This window comes from Rattus norvegicus, chromosome 1 (assembly GCF_036323735.1).
Source record: "Rattus norvegicus strain BN/NHsdMcwi chromosome 1, GRCr8, whole genome shotgun sequence".
Classification (NCBI taxonomy): Eukaryota; Metazoa; Chordata; class Mammalia; order Rodentia; family Muridae; genus Rattus; species Rattus norvegicus.
The window spans coordinates 265,839,985-265,858,676 of NC_086019.1; the positions used below are offsets into that span (position 1 = coordinate 265,839,985).

The window sequence follows — 18,692 nt, forward strand, 5'->3', positions numbered from 1 at the left end:
ATGGCCTTGGCTGGAGATGGGGGCAGGAAAGCAGTTGAGTGTCACGTCAGGATAGAGCAGGACACAAGCGCACCCACGGCAAAGCTGAAGGGGCACCCGCCCATGTCCAGACTGCTCCACTCCTTCACCGCCTCCCTCCTCCAAACCTCTACTGAGTTCAACAGGCAACCAAATCAATGGTTTCCTCTTCCTTTTCCCCTGGCTGCAGTTTGGGGAAGGGGGAGAGGGAACGATCTAAAGGTCTTTAACTTACTGGGGGGTGGAACCTGTAACTTGGAGAGAAGGCAGATTCAGGAATCCCTGGGAAAGCCTTAGTGTCCTTTTGTCTCCCGGGTGGGTTGAGCCTCATTCACAGCAGTTGCTTAGGGCATCCCAGTCCCTCTCCAGTTTGTCTTCTAAATGTAACTGTGTTCCTTATCTCCACAAAGGAAAAACAAAACGTTCTTACAAACAAAAGCTGTACAGCCAGCTGTGTTTAATCTCTGACCAGAATAGCCCCAAGTGCTATTTTGCTGTGTAAACACGGTATTGAGTAAACTACAATAAAACACACAATAGCAACTCCAGGAAGATCTGCATCCATGTCGTAGGTGTCTTTCTTATACTGAGAAGAAATACCCAGAACTAGCAGTTACAGGAGGACCTGGAGTCCTGGCCCACAGACCTCACTTGCACTTGACCTTGGCCTGAGCATCTCTAAACCAGGACTATTCCCACTTCGAATTCTCAGAAACCGGATTAATATTCTAAGCCTCATTTTTTTTTGTTAATAAATCTCTGAAAAACAGGGCTGACTTGGGAAAAATCAGATGCAGAGTACCCCAATTTCTTAATGTGGCTTTAAAGAACTTTTCCTATGGGCAACCTTAGGTCAAGCCCTGGTAGAGTAGGCTGGGCAGTGAGTTCAAGGCTCCTGGGACTGTAGGTTGATTCAAAGTCAGCTTAGGCAGCTCGGTGAGACTCAGGTAAGGACAAAGAGGGCCAGGAATACAGTTTTGTGGTGTGGCAGCTTGCCTGTGCAAGTCCCACAATTCAAATACCAGTACTGCTAGTGTCACCTTTAAATTACATAACAGACTAAGAGAACCAGAGCAACCATTCAAACATTCTCTTTCCTCCCCAAGCAGCCACGCCCTTGGAAGAGACAGATCTACAATCCTGTTTTCAAAACAGATACAGGGAACTGCTCAGCCACCAGGATACTTATCACTACCCATGAGTCTCCCCCTTCACTTTTCCTGAGAGTCCTATGAGTTCAAGGCCGCTAGTCTTTCTTCTAGCTGCGTGCAGCCCCCGGGATCTGAATGGAAGCACTCCCATGGAAGCTCAAATCCGTCCATGTTGGTTAGTATTTTATTGTGCAGTTTGAAGACTTATTTTAGCTGTTCCCAAGGCCTCAGCCCAGAATGAGCTGCCTTCATTGCTATGGGGCCTGGAGCAGGGAGTGGCCTGCTTCCGGCCAGTTCTTACTCCGTCTCACCACATCACGATGCTATTAAATTACAAGCCCACTAACGTATCGAGCCACTGACTAGGTCAAATTCTTCAGGATCCTGTGGCTGTCAGTGGCTGGATCCACCAAGCCTGAATTCAACACTGGAGTCTTGGTAGTGTTTGCTTCAAGTCATAATACTGAGGAAACGGTTACAAGGAGCGTGAAAAGGACTTTAAAGGTCCTTTTCCCTTTCCCTTTTCTCATTTGACTGACATGGTAAGTAAAAGCCTATTTAAACAGGAGGAAGAAAATGGAGAAGGCAGGCACTGGATAGATGGTTGCAGCTTCTGCTTTGGGCGTACCTCTGTTGAGGGACCGGGGAGAGAAGAGTCAAGTGTGTTTTTCTGGCTGTATCTAAGTGTTCTGAAGCAGGAGTCGTGTCTAACTGAGGTAGGCTGTTCAGAGCTGCGGGCAGCACGTGCACTCTGCAGTTACGCAGGCTCTTAGGATGAGCACACACTGGAGAATGGCCTTTTGCACTACAGTTTTGAAACTGGATCATCCAGCTCTCAGAGGGCACGGGGACTTCGGCCTTTTTGCTTGCCGTGGCACCTGGAAGGCATTTAGCCATGTGTTTTTGAAAGGTGTTATTTTTAGGCGAGGACATGCCTTTAAAAACCCTATTTTAAATAGCTGCAGTTAGTCCTTAAGTGCTCGCTCTGTCAAGTATGACTTGAGTCCCAGTTAGAGATGCTGACGTTTAGTAACTCTTAGCAGAGTTCTCCCATTCAAACCTTCACTCTGGCCATATTCACACCAAACTCCAAACTGAGGAACAAGCTAGTTCCAATTCCAAAGAAATGCTTGCTTAGCATGGGCAACCGAGTGACAGAAAGGATTCTCAGGGCAACATGGGACTTGGCCACTGGGTTTATCCTATGCAGGTGACCAGCCAACAAAGCTACATTTCCTGTCCTTAGGGTGTTCATTACTTACTAAAGACAAACTACACTGAAATGATACGCAGGGGCTCCAGAGTCAGTTGATGGCTGGCCAGCAGGAGCAGCACATCTGAGCACTACCCCCGGTTTCCTGGCAGGCAACTATGAGGACTCGTGGACGCTCCCTTTGCTGTCATCACCTGCACTTTATAGGTGTGAATTTCAGGGGAACTTTCCCAAGAATCAATGGCTTATGTGATGGGCATAGTAGAAGTGAAGGGAGATTTAGAGATGCGAAGTAACCCAGTGCTGTTAACTAGGGCTGCATGGTGACCTGGGGACACTAACCCCATTCTAGCACACGAGCGATTCTTTACAGTTAACGAAGCTGGAGACTGTGGGGACTTGAGGTTCGCAGCCACGAAACATCGGAAGGCATCGCACCACAAGGTTTCCAGCCCTAGTGAGACACTTTCTAGTCTGTGAGACCAACGTCCAGCTCCACTATCTGTAGTTTAAGTTCCAAGTCAAATCTGGCAGTCATGTTTGCTGGTTTTGATAAAGACACATGGGGAAGCAGACTGATTATTTTAAAGACTACAGTTTAAAGACTACACTCAGTGTGGAAGAGTCTTGCTAACGGGCAGTGCAGAGTGGCCACTACAGACGCCATCCAGATTCGACTTGGTAAAGAGGCACTGCTTATTTAATAAGTACAGAATGTACACAGACTCGCCGGACAGCGTCGCTTTACACAGAGTATCAGTATCTACGGAAAGCACAGTGTGACCCAGGGTTCCCTATACACCGCAGACACCTATGCACTTGGGAGGGAAGATAACGGCAGTCATGAAGGACAGTCACATGCATCTCAGGAGCCCAGTGAAGAGGTAACAGACATTTTGGTATGTAGCTCAGTTCTTGTCTTCTCAATTACTTGTCTTGTTCACCTTTGACAATTTTCAGTCACCAGTGCCACTGAATGGTGTTAAGAATTAACAATATCAGTATGAAAAGGAACTGGAAAATTCTTGATAAAGAGATTAGTAGAGTCAATAGTCCCAAAGCATGAATGTCATTATTTATAAAAATATCCTTACCAGGGCGCTATGTTTCACATTAACAATATTAATAGTTTCTGAGGCTTCAGAAGGCTGCCTGACAGGACCGGACTCATTTCGGGAACATGGACCAGGCACCAGCCAGGTGGTTACTAAGTGCTAAAAGTCTAATGTCTTCTTATGTTTTCAGATTTTCCCCTTCCAAGTCAGGAGATGCGCAGAGCACCATGGGAAGGAACGCCCTCTCTCAGGCTGAGGCGCATGGCTCATCTACCTGTGCAAGCGATCAGCATTCTTAGCCCAGTAACGAAGGCTAGCCCGAGAGTGAGGCCTCAAGTCTGGCCCTGCTGTTATCATGAGACCACAAGTCCCAAGGGACTGGACAGTGACAACCATGACAGACACCTATAGGGTGCCTGGTGAAGTGTTTATTAGGCAAATGAATTTCTTAAATGAACAATCGACCTGTGCAGCCTGATCGAGTCGGTTTAAATGGTTATGAAGAAACCAAACCAAACCACCACCAACTGTTCATTGTGTCCAAACTCACCATGTTCAGTCCTTGAAGCTGTTTTAATAGACTCAAAATCTCAAGTGGTATGGGAAAAAGGAGTCACAAGCACTCACTTTCAGATGAAAACCAGGAAAGTACACGCACGCACACACACACACACCAATTTCTTGCCCAAGGATACCAAAATATTATTAGATAACCAAAATAGTCATTTACAATTGTAACTAACAATGATGTGGTCTCAGGTCTCTCCTCTACATATTCTATGAGCAGAAGAACCTCAGAAATAAATCTACCCTAGCAGCTTATTATAAGTCAGTAGAGGTTCTCTTGGGCACACATATTTCTTATACGTTCTTTTGCTCAGTCTTGACCATATATGGAAGAACACAGGAGATACCTAATGAAAAAGAAAATAAAACTTCTCTGGCTTTTTAAGCTTCATAAATATGGAAGGACAGTAGGAATGATCACAGCATGGCTTTTAGTAATTATATTTTTAAGTTATTTCATTACTAAGTTCTCTAAGTACATGGTGGTACAAACACTAGCACTAGCCTGTCCATCCTATCCCGTGTGTACATTAGTCCGTAGGTACAGAACGCTGTGGACACGAGCAGTGATCACTACTTGGCCTCCACTATGCGTGTCAGGTCTTGGAATTAAAGCCCAATTGCTATAGCTCATGCATCACTGTGGCTGAGGAACAGGAGGGAGCCGTGCTGCCTATGCTATGTAGACCTTTCCAGAGCTCCGAGTACGTCTAGGACGACACGGGAAAGTAACTCAGAACTTATTGCACTTACCCTCTTATTTTTTATTCTAATAAATTATTAATAATAAAAGAGCAAGACATTATGACTAATACTTTTTACAACTATCTTAAAAATAAAACAACATTAAATGCATTTTCACACTGAAGCTAAGGATACTTTTCAGATAATAACAGATAATATTCACAAAAAGACATTATACTGACATCTAGTATTTAGTAAATTACATTTATAATCAATGTTGATTTGAGGAAATGTTAAAACACATTAAAAGGGCGCTGACGTCATGATTGTAATCTTTAGAGCCCGCACAGTTCTATTACAGTACAGGCTTCCGAGGCGTCTCCAACTCGCTGTGTACTTGAGGCTGGTCTGTAATGAGCCTGCACCTCCGGAGTGTTGGGATTATGGGCATGTGCTACCATGCCCAGCCAGAGCACAGACAACTCTTTAGAGTTCCCAAAGATCCCATAGCTCAAGTTCCTTAAGAGGGAAAAAAACCAAAAATCCAAAAACCAACCCAAAAATCACCAATAGAAGCTTACTGAATATGAACAGAGTCCCAGAGAATGGGGTGTTTTAGGTTCTGGGAAGTGAGATGTTACCAACTGAGAAAATCTGCAATGACAGAAGTGTCGATACTACAATTGGCAATATTTAAATGTACATCTTAAACACTGTAAACATCCATCAAAATACACAATTCAGTTCCAAAGTCCAGTTGGCTGAAGACAACTGTGGTAAATAACATACAGAAACAGCATGTGAGGAAACTGAGCGTCTCCTCACGTGATGAGCACACATAAGCTTCGGCCCCAGCCCTCTGCACTTCCGTACACAGTGTCAGTAGAACTAAGGCATGTATGTCATAAAGCATCTCAGTTTCAAGTCCTCATTTATCTGTTCATTTCACTGACTGACTGGATTCATTTCACACTTTAAAACATAACAAATTCACAGGAGAAACTTAAGTCTACATATTGTTTAAAATCATAGTTTACATAACTTAAGATTTTAAAATTTCAACTAGTAACTCAAATGTGAAAAATATACCTACGTCAGGTAAGGAAACCTGACACAGTGCCTGGCCAGAGCTAATTCCCTACAGCCAGCTCTCCTGCCAGCTGTCGGTAAACTCAGAACTGACTGAAGTGCCCTTCTACCACAGCCCAAGGCTACTCTGTGACTGGAGCTAACTACAATGGGGTTTTAAGATGTTTCCAGGCTGACTTTGAACCCATGAGCTCAAGAGATCCTCTTTAGCCTTCGAAGTAGCTAGGACTACAGGGGTGATCACTGTGCCCAGATCAAAACTGAAAAGCTTTATAATTCCTCTAGGTTTCTTTTCATTTTGCAGAAATAATGAGCAGTTGGATGAACACCTCCCTCTTTTCAGGAATACTTTTCAAAGGTTGATGTCACTACGGTAGAGACTGTGGTAAGGCTTTTAACCCTTGTAACTAATGTGTAGCACTTTGGGACAATAAGCAGATTCCATTCTGAGTCAGTGACAAGGCATCTGACTGCACCGCAGAGAAATGACCTTTGCTGAGCTCAGTGAGCTCAGGCACACACACCTCACAGCCATTCATAAAAGGGCACCTCTACACAGGGAAGAAAACCAATTTTTGATTAGTTGACAGAAAGCAGGGACGGTTTCAGGACACTGGGCAGTGGCACCTACTGCTCTGTGGCTTGTTTGTCTACTAGGCAAGAACTTTGTGTTAGGCCTTCTTCGTCCTCTGCTCCAGTTCATGCTGGTGTTTAATAAGGCGTTCTATTTCTGTTCCAAGTGTTTGCAGGTTTTCCTTTAATAAGTGGGGGAAAGAGAAAACAGAAGTACTAAGTAAATACCTTTTGAACTACTTGTGCCTACTAAACTGTGAAACTGAGTGATTATTCTTGGTTCTGACATAATCTAGACACAGATGTTTGAGTGAAATAGGCCTGTCCATTTCAAAGTTATAATTCTTTTCTGAAACAGGCTCTCTCTATGTAGTCCTGGAACTCACTATGTACACAGACAAGGCTGGCTTCAAACGCACAGAACAGGAGTTCTGCCTAAGTGGGGATTAAATGTGTGAGGCACCACGGCTGGCCCCAAGTTGTCATCTTTTTATCGCAGCTGTAGTAAGTTTTAGTGCATGATGATTACTTTGGTTTAAAACTATTTTTAAATCTATTACTAGTTATCAAATCCATGCATCGCAAAGACAGAAAACTTGGGTTAGACAACTGCTGGGGAAAAAAAAAGCCACAAAATATACTTAAATGTTGCAATATTACAGAGCTGTAATGAAGTATAATCATTCTGCAAGAGCCATCCACTGTGAAGCAAGCTGTTCCTTCACCTCGGTGTCTGTCTGTCCAGTAACTAAGCTGACTTTATCGCTGGGTGCCATGGCCTGACACTAGGTGAGACTTAGGAAGAGGCACCATCCTGCCCTGGTTACTGAGGGAGTGGTAAATGAATAAGAAACACAAATACCTTCAAAGTAATATTTTTTAGCAATGTATCTTCCAAAACAGCCTGTAATTTTCGGTTGATTTCCAAAGAGAGCTCCAGTGTTAGCCCACTATCAGCGGGATGGGATGTGTACAAGGACGCCATGATGCCACCGCGTCTACTCAAATGCACTTTGTTAAAATCAGATGCTTCTGAAGAAAGTGTGCCTGATTCTTCTCGTAAAACGTAACTCTGAATTATTCTGCAAAACAAAATGATACTCTGTGTGCTTGCAGAATAAAAACACTGCAGTGTGTAGGAAGCAATGAACCTCAAGCATAAAGATGATCAGCATAACTCTACCCTGGTTAGGCCAGTAACTAAGTCAGTATAGCCTTTTCCGTATGATTGTCTCTTAGTCTGTCCCTTCTTTGTTGAATAATAGTATTTGAAGAAGTTAAACACAGCCTTTTCTGTTTCTTTCCATAAATGTATGTAAATATTTTAGTTATTACTTTTATTGGTTTGATTTCTGTTAATATTTTCTACTAAACTACTACTGAACTCTATTTTGCCCTTTCTTTTAAAATCTACAAGCAGAATTTTCTATAGGTCTAAAAGTATTTCAAAATAACTGTTTAAGAGGGTTAGCAGAAGACTTAAAATATTAAGACAACTTTTACTTAAGCAAGCAAGCGTAGCATCTGGGAGAGGAACAAGGCCCAGGAGAATTGTGGGTCAGTCAAGCTGTGGTGTTTGGAGCTGGGCTGGGCCTGCCTCTCACAGGGAAGGGCTGCTCTTGGAAGATTCAGTAACTAATCTGAAAATCCAGAGAATATACTCTGCTGCCTAGTGGCTTAAGGAACTGAGGAGCTAATCCCAAGACATTAGAGTGTCTTCTACCAAGATGAACTTGATTATTACCCCTTTAATCAGTAGGGAAAAAACTCTCAAAACTCCATATATATTTTAAAGTCATTCACTTTTAAAAGTTAAGTACAATTTTTAAATCCAAAGTTAGTATGTTAAGAAGCAAAGGCACTACCCTCTACTCTCTCTCGCTCACTCACTCTCTCTCCTGATGTTCTACCTTAAAGGAGAGCCTTGGTTTCTTCCATCTGTGTCTCCAAAGCTAGAATACAACAGGGGTCCACAAACATGGAGGTCTGGACGCTGTAAGAATTATTAAGCAGGCACAGCACTGCCGTCCCAGCTACACAAGAAGCTGATGCAGAAGACCACTGGAGCCGAGCCCAGGGACGCAAAGCCAGCCTGGACACCATGACGGACCCCATGGAAAAGATGGGCTCTTCATCAACCTCCGAAGCCATGCAAATGGCAGTCCTCTGACACAGCTCATGCTACCACAGCAATACATACTTGGTTTTTTTTCTTATTTCTTCAACCAGCTGTTTGATGTGGTCCTCCATGAACTCTATCTTCTCATTCTTCCGGGCATGCGCTTTCTGCAGCCTCACTATCCTGTCAATCAGCATGGCCTTGTCCACTTCTGGGAAGTTGTCCACAGCCACCGAGGAGCTGGTGTTCTCTGGAGATCGGTCTTCAGCACTGCTTCGAGCATTAAGTGACCCTAACAAGAGAAGACCAAGCTCAGCGCATGTGGCCTAGGTCTCCCTCACCCCATCTCGTGCATTCTAGTAATACTGCCCAATATGGGTGAGAACACAGAAGGGGCTGCGCGTGGCCACCATTCTTGTCTAAAGACAGCAGTAGTAAGGAGTGTCTGTTACATTACACAGGAACAAGATAATGAAGTGACAAGAGAGAAACATCTTAAAAAATAAAAAAGGAATAGCAAGCCTACAGTAATTTTAGAAGTAAATGATAACATTGAGGGGAAGGAGGAGAGGACACTCGAGAGAGAGGAGAGTGAAAAGAGGGGAGGGGAGCGGAGGGAGCGCATGGGCGCCCACTCAAACCCTACTGCACTTAGTAGTCGCTATCCAACAGTGTGAGTGTGGACAGTATCTTACCCTCAGTGCCTAAGCTTCCCTCACAGGAGTGTTATCCTCATTCAGATGCAAGTCAACAAAGCATGTGTGTCTTGTCCCCCAACCCCCACCCCTCCACAACCAGACGTTGTAAATGTTAGTTTTCTCCCAGTACCTGTGAGAGCAACATCTGAACCTCCTCACCCTACAGATTAGGCCTTCTCAACTGTATGCTGTACTTGAAAAACATAATATCCCAGCCCAAACTGAACACTCCAAATAAAATGGTTTTAGCAGGGACCTAAGACACAGGGTGAGCTTCTGTTAACATGTTTCATTACTACAGTAAATGCCACGGCTGCTTTGTCCCTAACACGATTTCCAGATTAGCACAGTGCAGCTACTCAAACAGAAAGTGAAAGACGAGAGAGGCAGAGACAGACAGACAGAGAAAGAATGAACACAGATACATAACTGTCCCCTCCATGTATGTGAGATCCCAGCACACAGATTCAGCCATCCCCAGACTGCCCATGCTTTTTTAAAAAACAGTGCCTATGCTAAACATGTACAGATTCTAATGCCCTAAACGAGGGGTTTAAAGAGTTTAACATGGTATTAGGCACTGTGAGTGACCTAGAGACAATGAAGTCTGCAGGAGGACTGCAGAGCATACAGACACTATAGCACCTTACAGAGGACTCTGGTATGCACTGAGTGCTTTGGAACCAATCAGATCCCACAGGAGAGCTGTGGATGTGCACCTGACGCTACATGAGGATGGCATCTCATCATTCAGATGTTAAAATAGGGAAGGGAGTCTACATGCAGGAACTCCATGGGTCAGACACAAATCTACACTTCTGAGGTGAAAAGAGGATAAAGGTAAAAAATGGTGGGAGTCTCACACAGTTCACGTGAAACCAGGAGCTTTGGCAAAAAGCAGAATGTAAATATTTAATAAGGTACATTTTCTACAAAATAACTCTGTGCATCTTCTGTTTTTAAGCCTCAAAATGAATGGAAGCATATAAATACTTTCTAAAATACAAAGTCACTGCCGACCAAGCTCTTTACCTGATGAACTGGAACGACTTCCCATGCTGCTCACATCTTTGTCGTAGTTTCCATTCTCAGTCTGGTCTAACTTTCTCCGAGCTGTTAAAAAAAAAAAAAAAGTCAACGACTAGTGACAGTTTTAACGATGTTTACCCATGCCATCTGATATTAATTGCTAAGTCACCTGGGCAAAACTGGCACGGACCACAAGACAACGGTCCTTGCTATACACTTTAGAACAGGAGACATGCCATTCACATAAAATGACATTTGGGAATGTAGAGACGATGTAAGAATCAAAGACGACCGACAGCTGCACTGCCTGCTTACTGTCACGGACTTCAGCTCTTGAAGCTGCAGACATGGAGATCCCTCTGTTTCAGAAATCTCTCCTAGACTTGCCTTCAGTTAGGTGTAAAAACAGGGCTGGAGAGATGGAGCACTGACTGCTGTTCCAGAAGACCCAGGGAATCCCAGCAGCCACATGGTGGCTCACAACCATCTGTAAGTCCGGTTCCAGAGGATCTGACGCCCTCCTCTGCAGTCTGAACAGTAGACATGCAAGTGCTGTAGACACCTGCACTCATAAAACTCCATCTTTACCTAACTCCAGTCACGTTAAGTAACCCCCGGCCTCACCTTATACACTTCTTCCTATTTTAAACACAGAGCAGGGCACACAGATACAAGGCTGCTGTGTGTCTTTTTCACCCTAGCATATGGCAGACACTGAAAAGCCATTCTGAATTTGTGGTTTTGGTTGTTTTGTTTTCTTCTTTTTCAAGACAGGGTCTCAGCTTTCCAGGAACTCACTATATAGACCAGGCTGAGCTTGAAGCCAGAGATCTTCCCATTTCTATCTCCCAGGTAAAGGGATGAAGGGATGCACCGCCACACTTGACAGCTTGGGGTTTTGTTGTTTTTAAAGAAAGGGCCAGATGTGATCGGATGGGTTTGAACCCACTATGTAGCTGAGGATGACTCTGATCCTCCTGCTGTGATTACAGGAATTCACTGAGAAATGGGACTCAGGATTCTAGGAGTAACGGCTGTGGCGGCTAGGCTGTTTGGTGGTTCACAGTACTGCTGAGATCTTTCTCAAGATGCAGTGATCAGCGAGCGTTTGGAAATCAATCACTTCAGAGATCATTAGAAGTGCTTTTTAGATTACAATTTAAAGGCAGATCTTTCTCATGTTCTCTAAAACTTATAAAATAATTTATATTTTAAATATAAAACTCCATGAATTGTAGGAAAAAAAGAAAAAAGCACTTATACAACTTTTGCAGGTAGCAGAATACAATGTAAAAGGCTTAAGAGCCTCCGACTGGCCGCTCACTCTGTGGCTTTCTGGGTAAGCAGGCTTTAGCACGGAACGTAGACTCACAGGACTGCAAGCTGAGCAATCTTAGTGAGTGAGTCTGTGGATACTGAACGTACGGCTGGGCACAGAGGCCCATTGCTTTACTCCTAAGGCAGAACACCCGGTGTGTGAAGTGAGCAAGCTCTGCCTCAAGGAGAACAAGCAACCCTACAGCCTGGATGTGGGAGCGCAGAGACAGACTGCGAATCTCAGCACCAGCGCCCAGACACAGACATGCGCTGGGAACCAACAAGCAAGACACCGGTACCTTGCTGAAGCTGTTTGCTGAGGTCCTTGACGTTAGAGGCGTGCTTGCGCCTCTGTGTTACTAACTCATCTTTCAGCTCTTCCACCTGGGTGCTCAAGGCTCTGGCTTCCGTCTGCACAGCGGAAAGCTCGGCTTGCAGACTCTGCACTTCTTCTTTTCGAAGTTCCTCCTCTTTGAGCAACCTGCTCTCCTGAATTGTAAGAGTGATAAAGTAAAAAAAAAAAAAGTGATTTCTTTTTAAATGTTAGTTCTTGCTCAGTTTAACAGCTTTACAGTATAGTAAGGGAGAAGAGTCTTCTGTGAGTGCCCTTACTTAGTAGGCTGTGCTGGTGAGCTCCTGCTCACCATCTTCACCCAGCGGCAAGCAGGACAGGGAACATCACGAGTGTGATGTTCTGTGTGGGATACGGCTGCAATGGGAGTCTATGAATTTTTGGAATTTTAGGGGGGTGGGGACAAGGTCTCACCGTATTCCTGGCTGGCCTGGGAACTATGCAAACCATCCTTGAACTATCAGAGACCCACTTGCCTATGCATTCAATGCTGAGGCTTGCGCTCCAACCCCACGTGCCCCACTTCTCAAATTATTTTATGGACAACGAGAGGATACTTTTATTATTCAGGAATATTAAACCATTTTAAACTATTGAAAAGAAAGGAAAGGGGAGGAAAGGAAAGAAAAAAGAAAGACCAACCTTAAAAGGTGATTCCAGTCAGGAATGACAGAAATCATGGTTCCTTATTTTTCCAAAGTGTAATATTGTTTATCCATTTAGAAAAATTCTATTATATAAATTATATCCATTAAACAGAAAACAAATTTTTTTTTTTACAATTTAAAAGGACCAGACATCACTAAAAGAATCATCACTTATACTTTGATAATACTAGAGAAATTCAATCTTGCTCTGTTGGTCTAGGAAGTAAATGTGAGGACTGGAGTTAAGAACGCTGGCTGCTCTTCCAGGGACAAGGTTACCATGCCCTCTACTGGCGTCTGCACTCGTCATATGTGGTGCACAGACACACATGTAAGCAAAATGCCCATAAAAAGGAAGAGGAGGAGGAAGAGGAGGAAGAGGAGGAAGAGGAGGAAAAGGAGGAAGAGGAGGAAGAGGAGGAAAGGAAGGAAGGAAGGAAGGAAGGAAGGAGGAAGGGGAGGAGGAAGAAATAAGGAGAAGGAAGGAGACAAAGGGACGGGAAGCAGAGGAGGGGAGGGGGGAAGAAAGAAGAGGGAGGAGGTGGAAGGAGGGGAAGGAAGAGGAGGAGGAGGAGGGGGAGGAGGAGGGGAGGAGGAACGAGATGTGTACTTATGCTCACCAGGTCACCATTGGTCTGCTTCATGTGTTCGCACTGGCTCTGCAGCTGACTTTCGCTGCAGGAGAGGCTATCCACCTGTGCCTGCAGCGAGCTGGCCTCAGACTGCAGCTGTGCATTCTTACTAGTGAGCTTTTCTGTGAAAAGCAGGAGCTCAGACTCCCTTTTCCTGCTGCCTTCAATGTCCTTTTGTAGGTCGTTAATCAAAGAATTAAGGCTTTCCATTTCTTCCTTCAAATGTTCAATTTCTTGTTTACCACTAAAAAACAAAGTTTATACTTAAGAAAACTTAAGTAAGCTACTAAAGAGCATTACATTAATAGTGTGGGAATTTTCATTTCAGAATGCTTTACAGAAGACCATGTAATCATTCACCCATTCGGACATCACGTCATCATGTCGGCTTCATGTTATAGGAAGAGCTGTGACAGTGAGTGAGAAAGGCTAACGCAGCAGCAGGGCCCAGCTCTCTCAGAGACAGTGAGTGAGCAGGCAGGAGGCCAGAGTTCAGAAGTGACTGCCATCCCACACAAGGGCAGGTAGCAAACAGGTCAGGCTCTAAGCTATGCTTGCAGCCCATTGTTGGCATTCTTTTTCGCCTCAGTTGTACTTTGTCCCTGCACTGTGCAAACAGACACAACTCAATGGATCAGTGTGCCTGTGTTCTAAAAGGCCTTCCATTCACAAGGTCTGGAGAGGTGGCTCAGGGGTTAAGAGCACTGCCTGCTCACTCAGAGCACCCAGGTTTGGTTTCTAGCACCCATGTGGTGGCTCACAACTGTCTGTAACTAGTTTCAGAGATCTCACTCTCTGTTCTGGCCTCCACAGGTACCATCCATGCATGTTGTGCACACACACACAGGCAGGCAAACTTTCATACACACAAATTTAAAAAAAAAACCTTATAAAGGACAAGAGATAAAGGAATAATCAAGAAAGCTAAGAGGAACAAGGCTTTGGACCCACAGCAGAAGTGGAGAGAATAATCCAATTCAGAGTAGAAGCATTTCTTGCACAATGACAGAAAAGAATGGTTGTGGAAGCCAGCAGCTTGAATAACGTAATTAATCATGTTAGGAGAGAGAAAGCAGTACAACCCAGAAGAGACATGGCTGGTCACTGGTATCCCTACTGGGGATGGTGATGGTGAGGGAGGGAGGGGAGAAACCTTTCTTTAGCAACACTCAGGTCAATAGGAATCAACTCTGCCAGGCTCTGCTAGAGGATGTCGTGAACCAAGTTTAAATGATGTCTGGGACATCAAGGAATGACATCCACTTCTGACCTCAGGCACACACACAAAGTTAAAGATCTAGGTGCATAATTCAGGCTTCCCTCTTAGAAGAGAGAGTATGAAGCCGGGGAACAGATGAACTAAATGCATCCCATTTACAAATGGTTCCTGTCGGTGTCTATGAAATATAAACTTTGATTTAACTTTTAGATGCCATGACAATACAAAGTTCAAAGCCACAAACTGAGGATCAGTTAACTAGAAGAACTGTAAAAATGGCTCCCGTGTGACTCAGCGTGGCACTCAGGGACGCCATCTTGAGGCAGCATGTGGAAGCCTCTGTTCATCGCTTACCTGTAAAGCTGTTCCTGTAACTGCTGTGCGGCCTTCACCTTGTCCCATACATTCTGGATCTCGGCTTTCTGCCGGTTGATGATTTCCCGGTACTTTGACAGCTCATCTTCGGTTCTTAGACGTTCATCTTCCAGACACTTCGTCTGTGAAATGATCACAGTCAAGCTCAAGCACACACCACTGTGTTCCACATGAATAACCTCAACAGGGCGGACACATCGGTAACCTGAGGCAACAGCTGCAGTAGAGCCGCTGTGAAGAAGACAGGAAGCTGCTTGGTTTCACCAACTTCCTGTCTCCTTACCTGAGCAAGAACAACTTCCCACCCTGCAATGGACACCCGAGGGAGAACAGGGCAGACAGAGTACTCACTGGGTACTGTGCTGTCGTTTCAACTCACTGTGCCTGCAAAAACCCTACTTCTAGGTAAATGACAGACATGTGGGGACAGCGAGGGGATTACTCTGACCACAGATCATAACCACAGAATTCACTAACATTGTTAGAAATTACTATTAAATACAGCCAGAAGAAGTGTTTTCAGTCTTAAAGGGAGTTTTATGCCAACATAGGGGTGGGTGCTGTGAGGTCCACACATCCTGCCAACTGCTCTGCTGTCTTCAGCTCCAAAGCGCAGATATAAGGTACAGACACTGACATGTGCCATGGACAGGGACGCATGGCAAGCACTTCCAGTGACTAATATCCTTCAGCTCAACAAGAGTCAGCCAGCGCATGGCTAAGAAAATGCTATTCTGTTCCTAAGTTCCTTTATTTTGAAAGATTTCTAATTATTGCTTGTGAACACCTTAAGCAGCAGAGTAAGCTCAGAGTGGCCGTCCCCTGGAGTTAGGACCGAGCAGCTGCTTTTACCTTTGTTCTCAGTGTGCGTAGCTCATCCATGCCCTCCTTAAACGTCCTCTTCAGATCTTCTAGCTCCTTTATCTTGGCATGATGCATCTGGAAGAGACACAGACCCTCAGAGCACAGCCCGGGAGCCTGTTTCCCTTAGGTGTGGACGGCACACGTGCTCCACTCCTCCTCCTGCATCACAGCCCAGCCAATCACCGTTTATTGTAGAGTGCGGCATGTGGAGGAACTAAAGGCCTCACCTCCAGCTGGTCGGATTTCTCTTGCATTTGTTTTTCAAGTTCTCCTTTTGTGACTCTGAGCTTTGCATCAAGCTCATTGGACTTAATTTCTTCGGATTCCTAATGGAAAACAATGAAAAGTTTACTTTGAAACCAAACAAAGCTTTGCCCTCAAGTTTAATAAAAAGTGAAACTGGGGAAAGCACTGAAGGACTTTAACTGTTAACTGGTCAGAAACAGAACAGTGAACTCTGAGCGTAAAACGTAGCCCAGTGTTTTCTACCGCTTTTTGATGGGAAAGTCTCTGATACGTGTGCATACGTGTGTATGTGTGATGCGTGGTGCTGACCATCAGGCTTTATTGTCAGGACTAAGAGTGGTATAGGTCCCGGGCCAGGGTTATATTATCTTGGTGTTTAGAGGTAAATACTCAGTTTTGGTATCTGATATTTGAAAATGTACAAAATATAAAGGTCCATGTCTCTTAAAAAAACAACAACAACAACAAAAAAGTCATGTGGTGTGCATGTATGTGCACACCTGTGTGCCATGGAGGCCAGAGGTAACACCAAGCCTCTTCGCTCTCCACTTTATTTTTGAGACAGGAGATCATATAATCTGAACTGATGGACGCTGGCCAGTGAGCTGCATGGAGCCCCTGCCTGCCACACCTCTCCTCACCCTGACAATACTGAGGTTAGGGTTCACATGGCCACAGTCAGCTTTGTCTGAGGTGCTCAGGTCCTCAAGCTTGCTCCGCCACCTCCCCACCTTGAATTGCCAGTGCTTCAACCCAGGAACTAACCTGCATTTTAACTAACTGCTTAAGAAATGCATGTTCACTTCCAACCTGGCAGATCTGGAAGGCGTACGGAAACAGTTCTGATAGCTGATCTATATCACAGCATGCGTACCTGATATGTCTTTATCATATCCTGACAGTTCTGCCGGATCTGCTCAGCTTCTTCCTTCGCCTGGGTTAGTTTTGTGGTTGTTTCTTTGAGTTTATCTTTGGTCTCCTGCAGTGACGTGACAGACACAACATCAGCCACAGTAAGATGGAGGACATGAGAACCAAGAAGTTCCTCGCTTGTGGGGGCTCAGTAACACTCATGGGGAGGTGAATCCTTGTGGGCAGGCTTTGAGGTTTCAAAGCTCACCCTTCCTGATACCCAAGGACACAAGTGTACGCTCAGTCCTTACCAGCACCATGTCTGTCTGCACTCTGCCATGCTTCCCACCATGACAACTGTGGACTAAACCTCTGATGCAGTCCCCGATTAAACGTTTTCCTTTCTGAGAACTGCTGTGGTCATAGTGTCTCTTCACAGCAATGGAAACCCTAACTAAGATACTGCTGTAGCACTAGACTGGGGACTAAGCAGGAGCCTAACAGTCTGCTTGTTTCTGACAGGGAAAATGGCTAACAGTGAGACTGACCGACTTTAAGTTAATCAACAGTCTTCCCCAGAGTCCTCCAAATGACTCCAGCGATAAGAAAAGCAGAGTCTTCCAATGGTTCTTTGCACACCCCAGAGAATCTCTGGTAGTGGCTGATATCCATTTGTAGCTCCCTTCTGATTGAACGATGCTATTAACACAACCTCTGTTTGGAGACTGCTGAAATGGCAATTCTTCATACAGGATTTTTAGGAATTACCCTCATCGAAACCCGCTGCTTTTTTCTTTCATTCTAATTTTTTCTCACCTGTTCTAGTCCTGACTGCCCAACTCTTCAAATGTCCCTTGGCCCTGAATCCCACTGAAAACATCCACACTTTCTTTTGTATATTCTATCTTCCTTACTCCTTGCTTGCTTCCTGCTCTCCCCCAGATCTCTCCCCCAGCTTCTTGACTGCAGATACAATATGATGAAGGCCCTCAAACTGGTGGTCCTGCCTTTCCTGCTATAATGCAGGGCCATGGGTCAAAAAGACCCTCCTTCCTTTTTGGCACAGCAATGCGAAAAGTAATGACTGACTCCTGCTGCCACGTGGAGACCCAGGCGCCAGCCTCTGCTCTGCTGTCCGGAAGAGGTCTCTGCTCTGGGTAGCTCAGTGTCCCACTCCCTCTACATCTCTCTCTTGTTCTTAGACTTGCACAGCTTAGCCTTTCTCTCGTCAACACCTGCCCTGCACCTAGGCTTCACACACTACTTCATATGCCAATTTAACAATTAACATCACATAATTAAGCACCTATCTACCTTGAGGCACTGGTCTTTGATAGTCAGTGGCCAGTATCACTTAAAATATAATAACGCAATAACCTGAATCTTAGACTAGGTAATCTTAGACAACTGTGGTTCTCCATCCTCACGACTGTAGCTAAGACACAAATGACCTGGTTCTAGTCTGCTCCAACGCCCTAAATCCAGCAAGCGAGATTCCTGTGTGCCAGATAACACTGCACATCTGAGTAACTGAAAACACAATCCCATCGTGTCAGGTTAAGGATGCTTACTGCATAGCTTCTGCCTATCAGCTGAGCACTTGCAGACACTGCTCCTCTCTATGAAATCTAGTATGCCAGTGTGCACATGTGCAGAGCTGACAGGAGGACCTCAGCTGTCAGTCCACACCTTCTACCTTGTTGCAGATGCAAGCACCAGACTAGCCAGCCTACAAGCTTCTGGTGATTCTCCTGTATAAGCCCCCATCTCAACACACACAACACACACACATAACACACATGCACACATGCACGTACGTAAGACACACACAAGTGCCCCTGTTTGGACATGGGATTTTGGAAGTTTGCCCTCAGGTTCTCATTTGCACAATAAGCACCCTGACCCACTGAAGCATCTCTGCAGCCTTTCTAGGCACTGTTCTACCCTCGAAGGAAAGAGTGGTGGAAGCAAACACAAATCTCTACTCTCAAG

The 18,692-nt window shown here is 44.9% G+C and overlaps 1 protein-coding gene across 17 annotated transcripts in view; it reads right to left on the minus strand.

Moving 5' to 3' along the window:
- Nucleotides 1-444: 444 nt before the first annotated feature.
- Ccdc186 (coiled-coil domain containing 186) overlaps nucleotides 445-18,692 on the minus strand; it is a 37,654-nt gene continuing 19,406 nt past the window's right edge. For 10 of the 17 annotated variants that reach the window (XM_063268788.1, XM_039101451.2, XM_039101454.2 and 7 more), the window contains 10 exons: nucleotides 16,723-16,827; nucleotides 15,830-15,928; nucleotides 15,591-15,677; nucleotides 14,718-14,860; nucleotides 13,133-13,388; nucleotides 11,813-12,002; nucleotides 10,200-10,280; nucleotides 8,551-8,761; nucleotides 7,213-7,432; nucleotides 4,748-6,532 (listed from right to left, as the gene is read on the minus strand). In XM_063268788.1, coding sequence (XP_063124858.1) covers nucleotides 6,449-6,532; nucleotides 7,213-7,432; nucleotides 8,551-8,761; nucleotides 10,200-10,280; nucleotides 11,813-12,002; nucleotides 13,133-13,388; nucleotides 14,718-14,860; nucleotides 15,591-15,677; nucleotides 15,830-15,928; nucleotides 16,723-16,827 — 1,476 coding nt within the window. In that variant the 3' untranslated portion in view covers nucleotides 4,748-6,448. Of the gene's footprint in view, nucleotides 6,533-7,212; nucleotides 7,433-8,550; nucleotides 8,762-10,199; nucleotides 10,281-11,812; nucleotides 12,003-13,132; nucleotides 13,389-14,717; nucleotides 14,861-15,590; nucleotides 15,678-15,829; nucleotides 15,929-16,722; nucleotides 16,828-18,692 lie in introns of all 17 variants that reach the window. The other 7 variants (XM_039101450.2, XM_063268801.1, XM_063268797.1 and 4 more) reach the window with 4 other exon arrangements.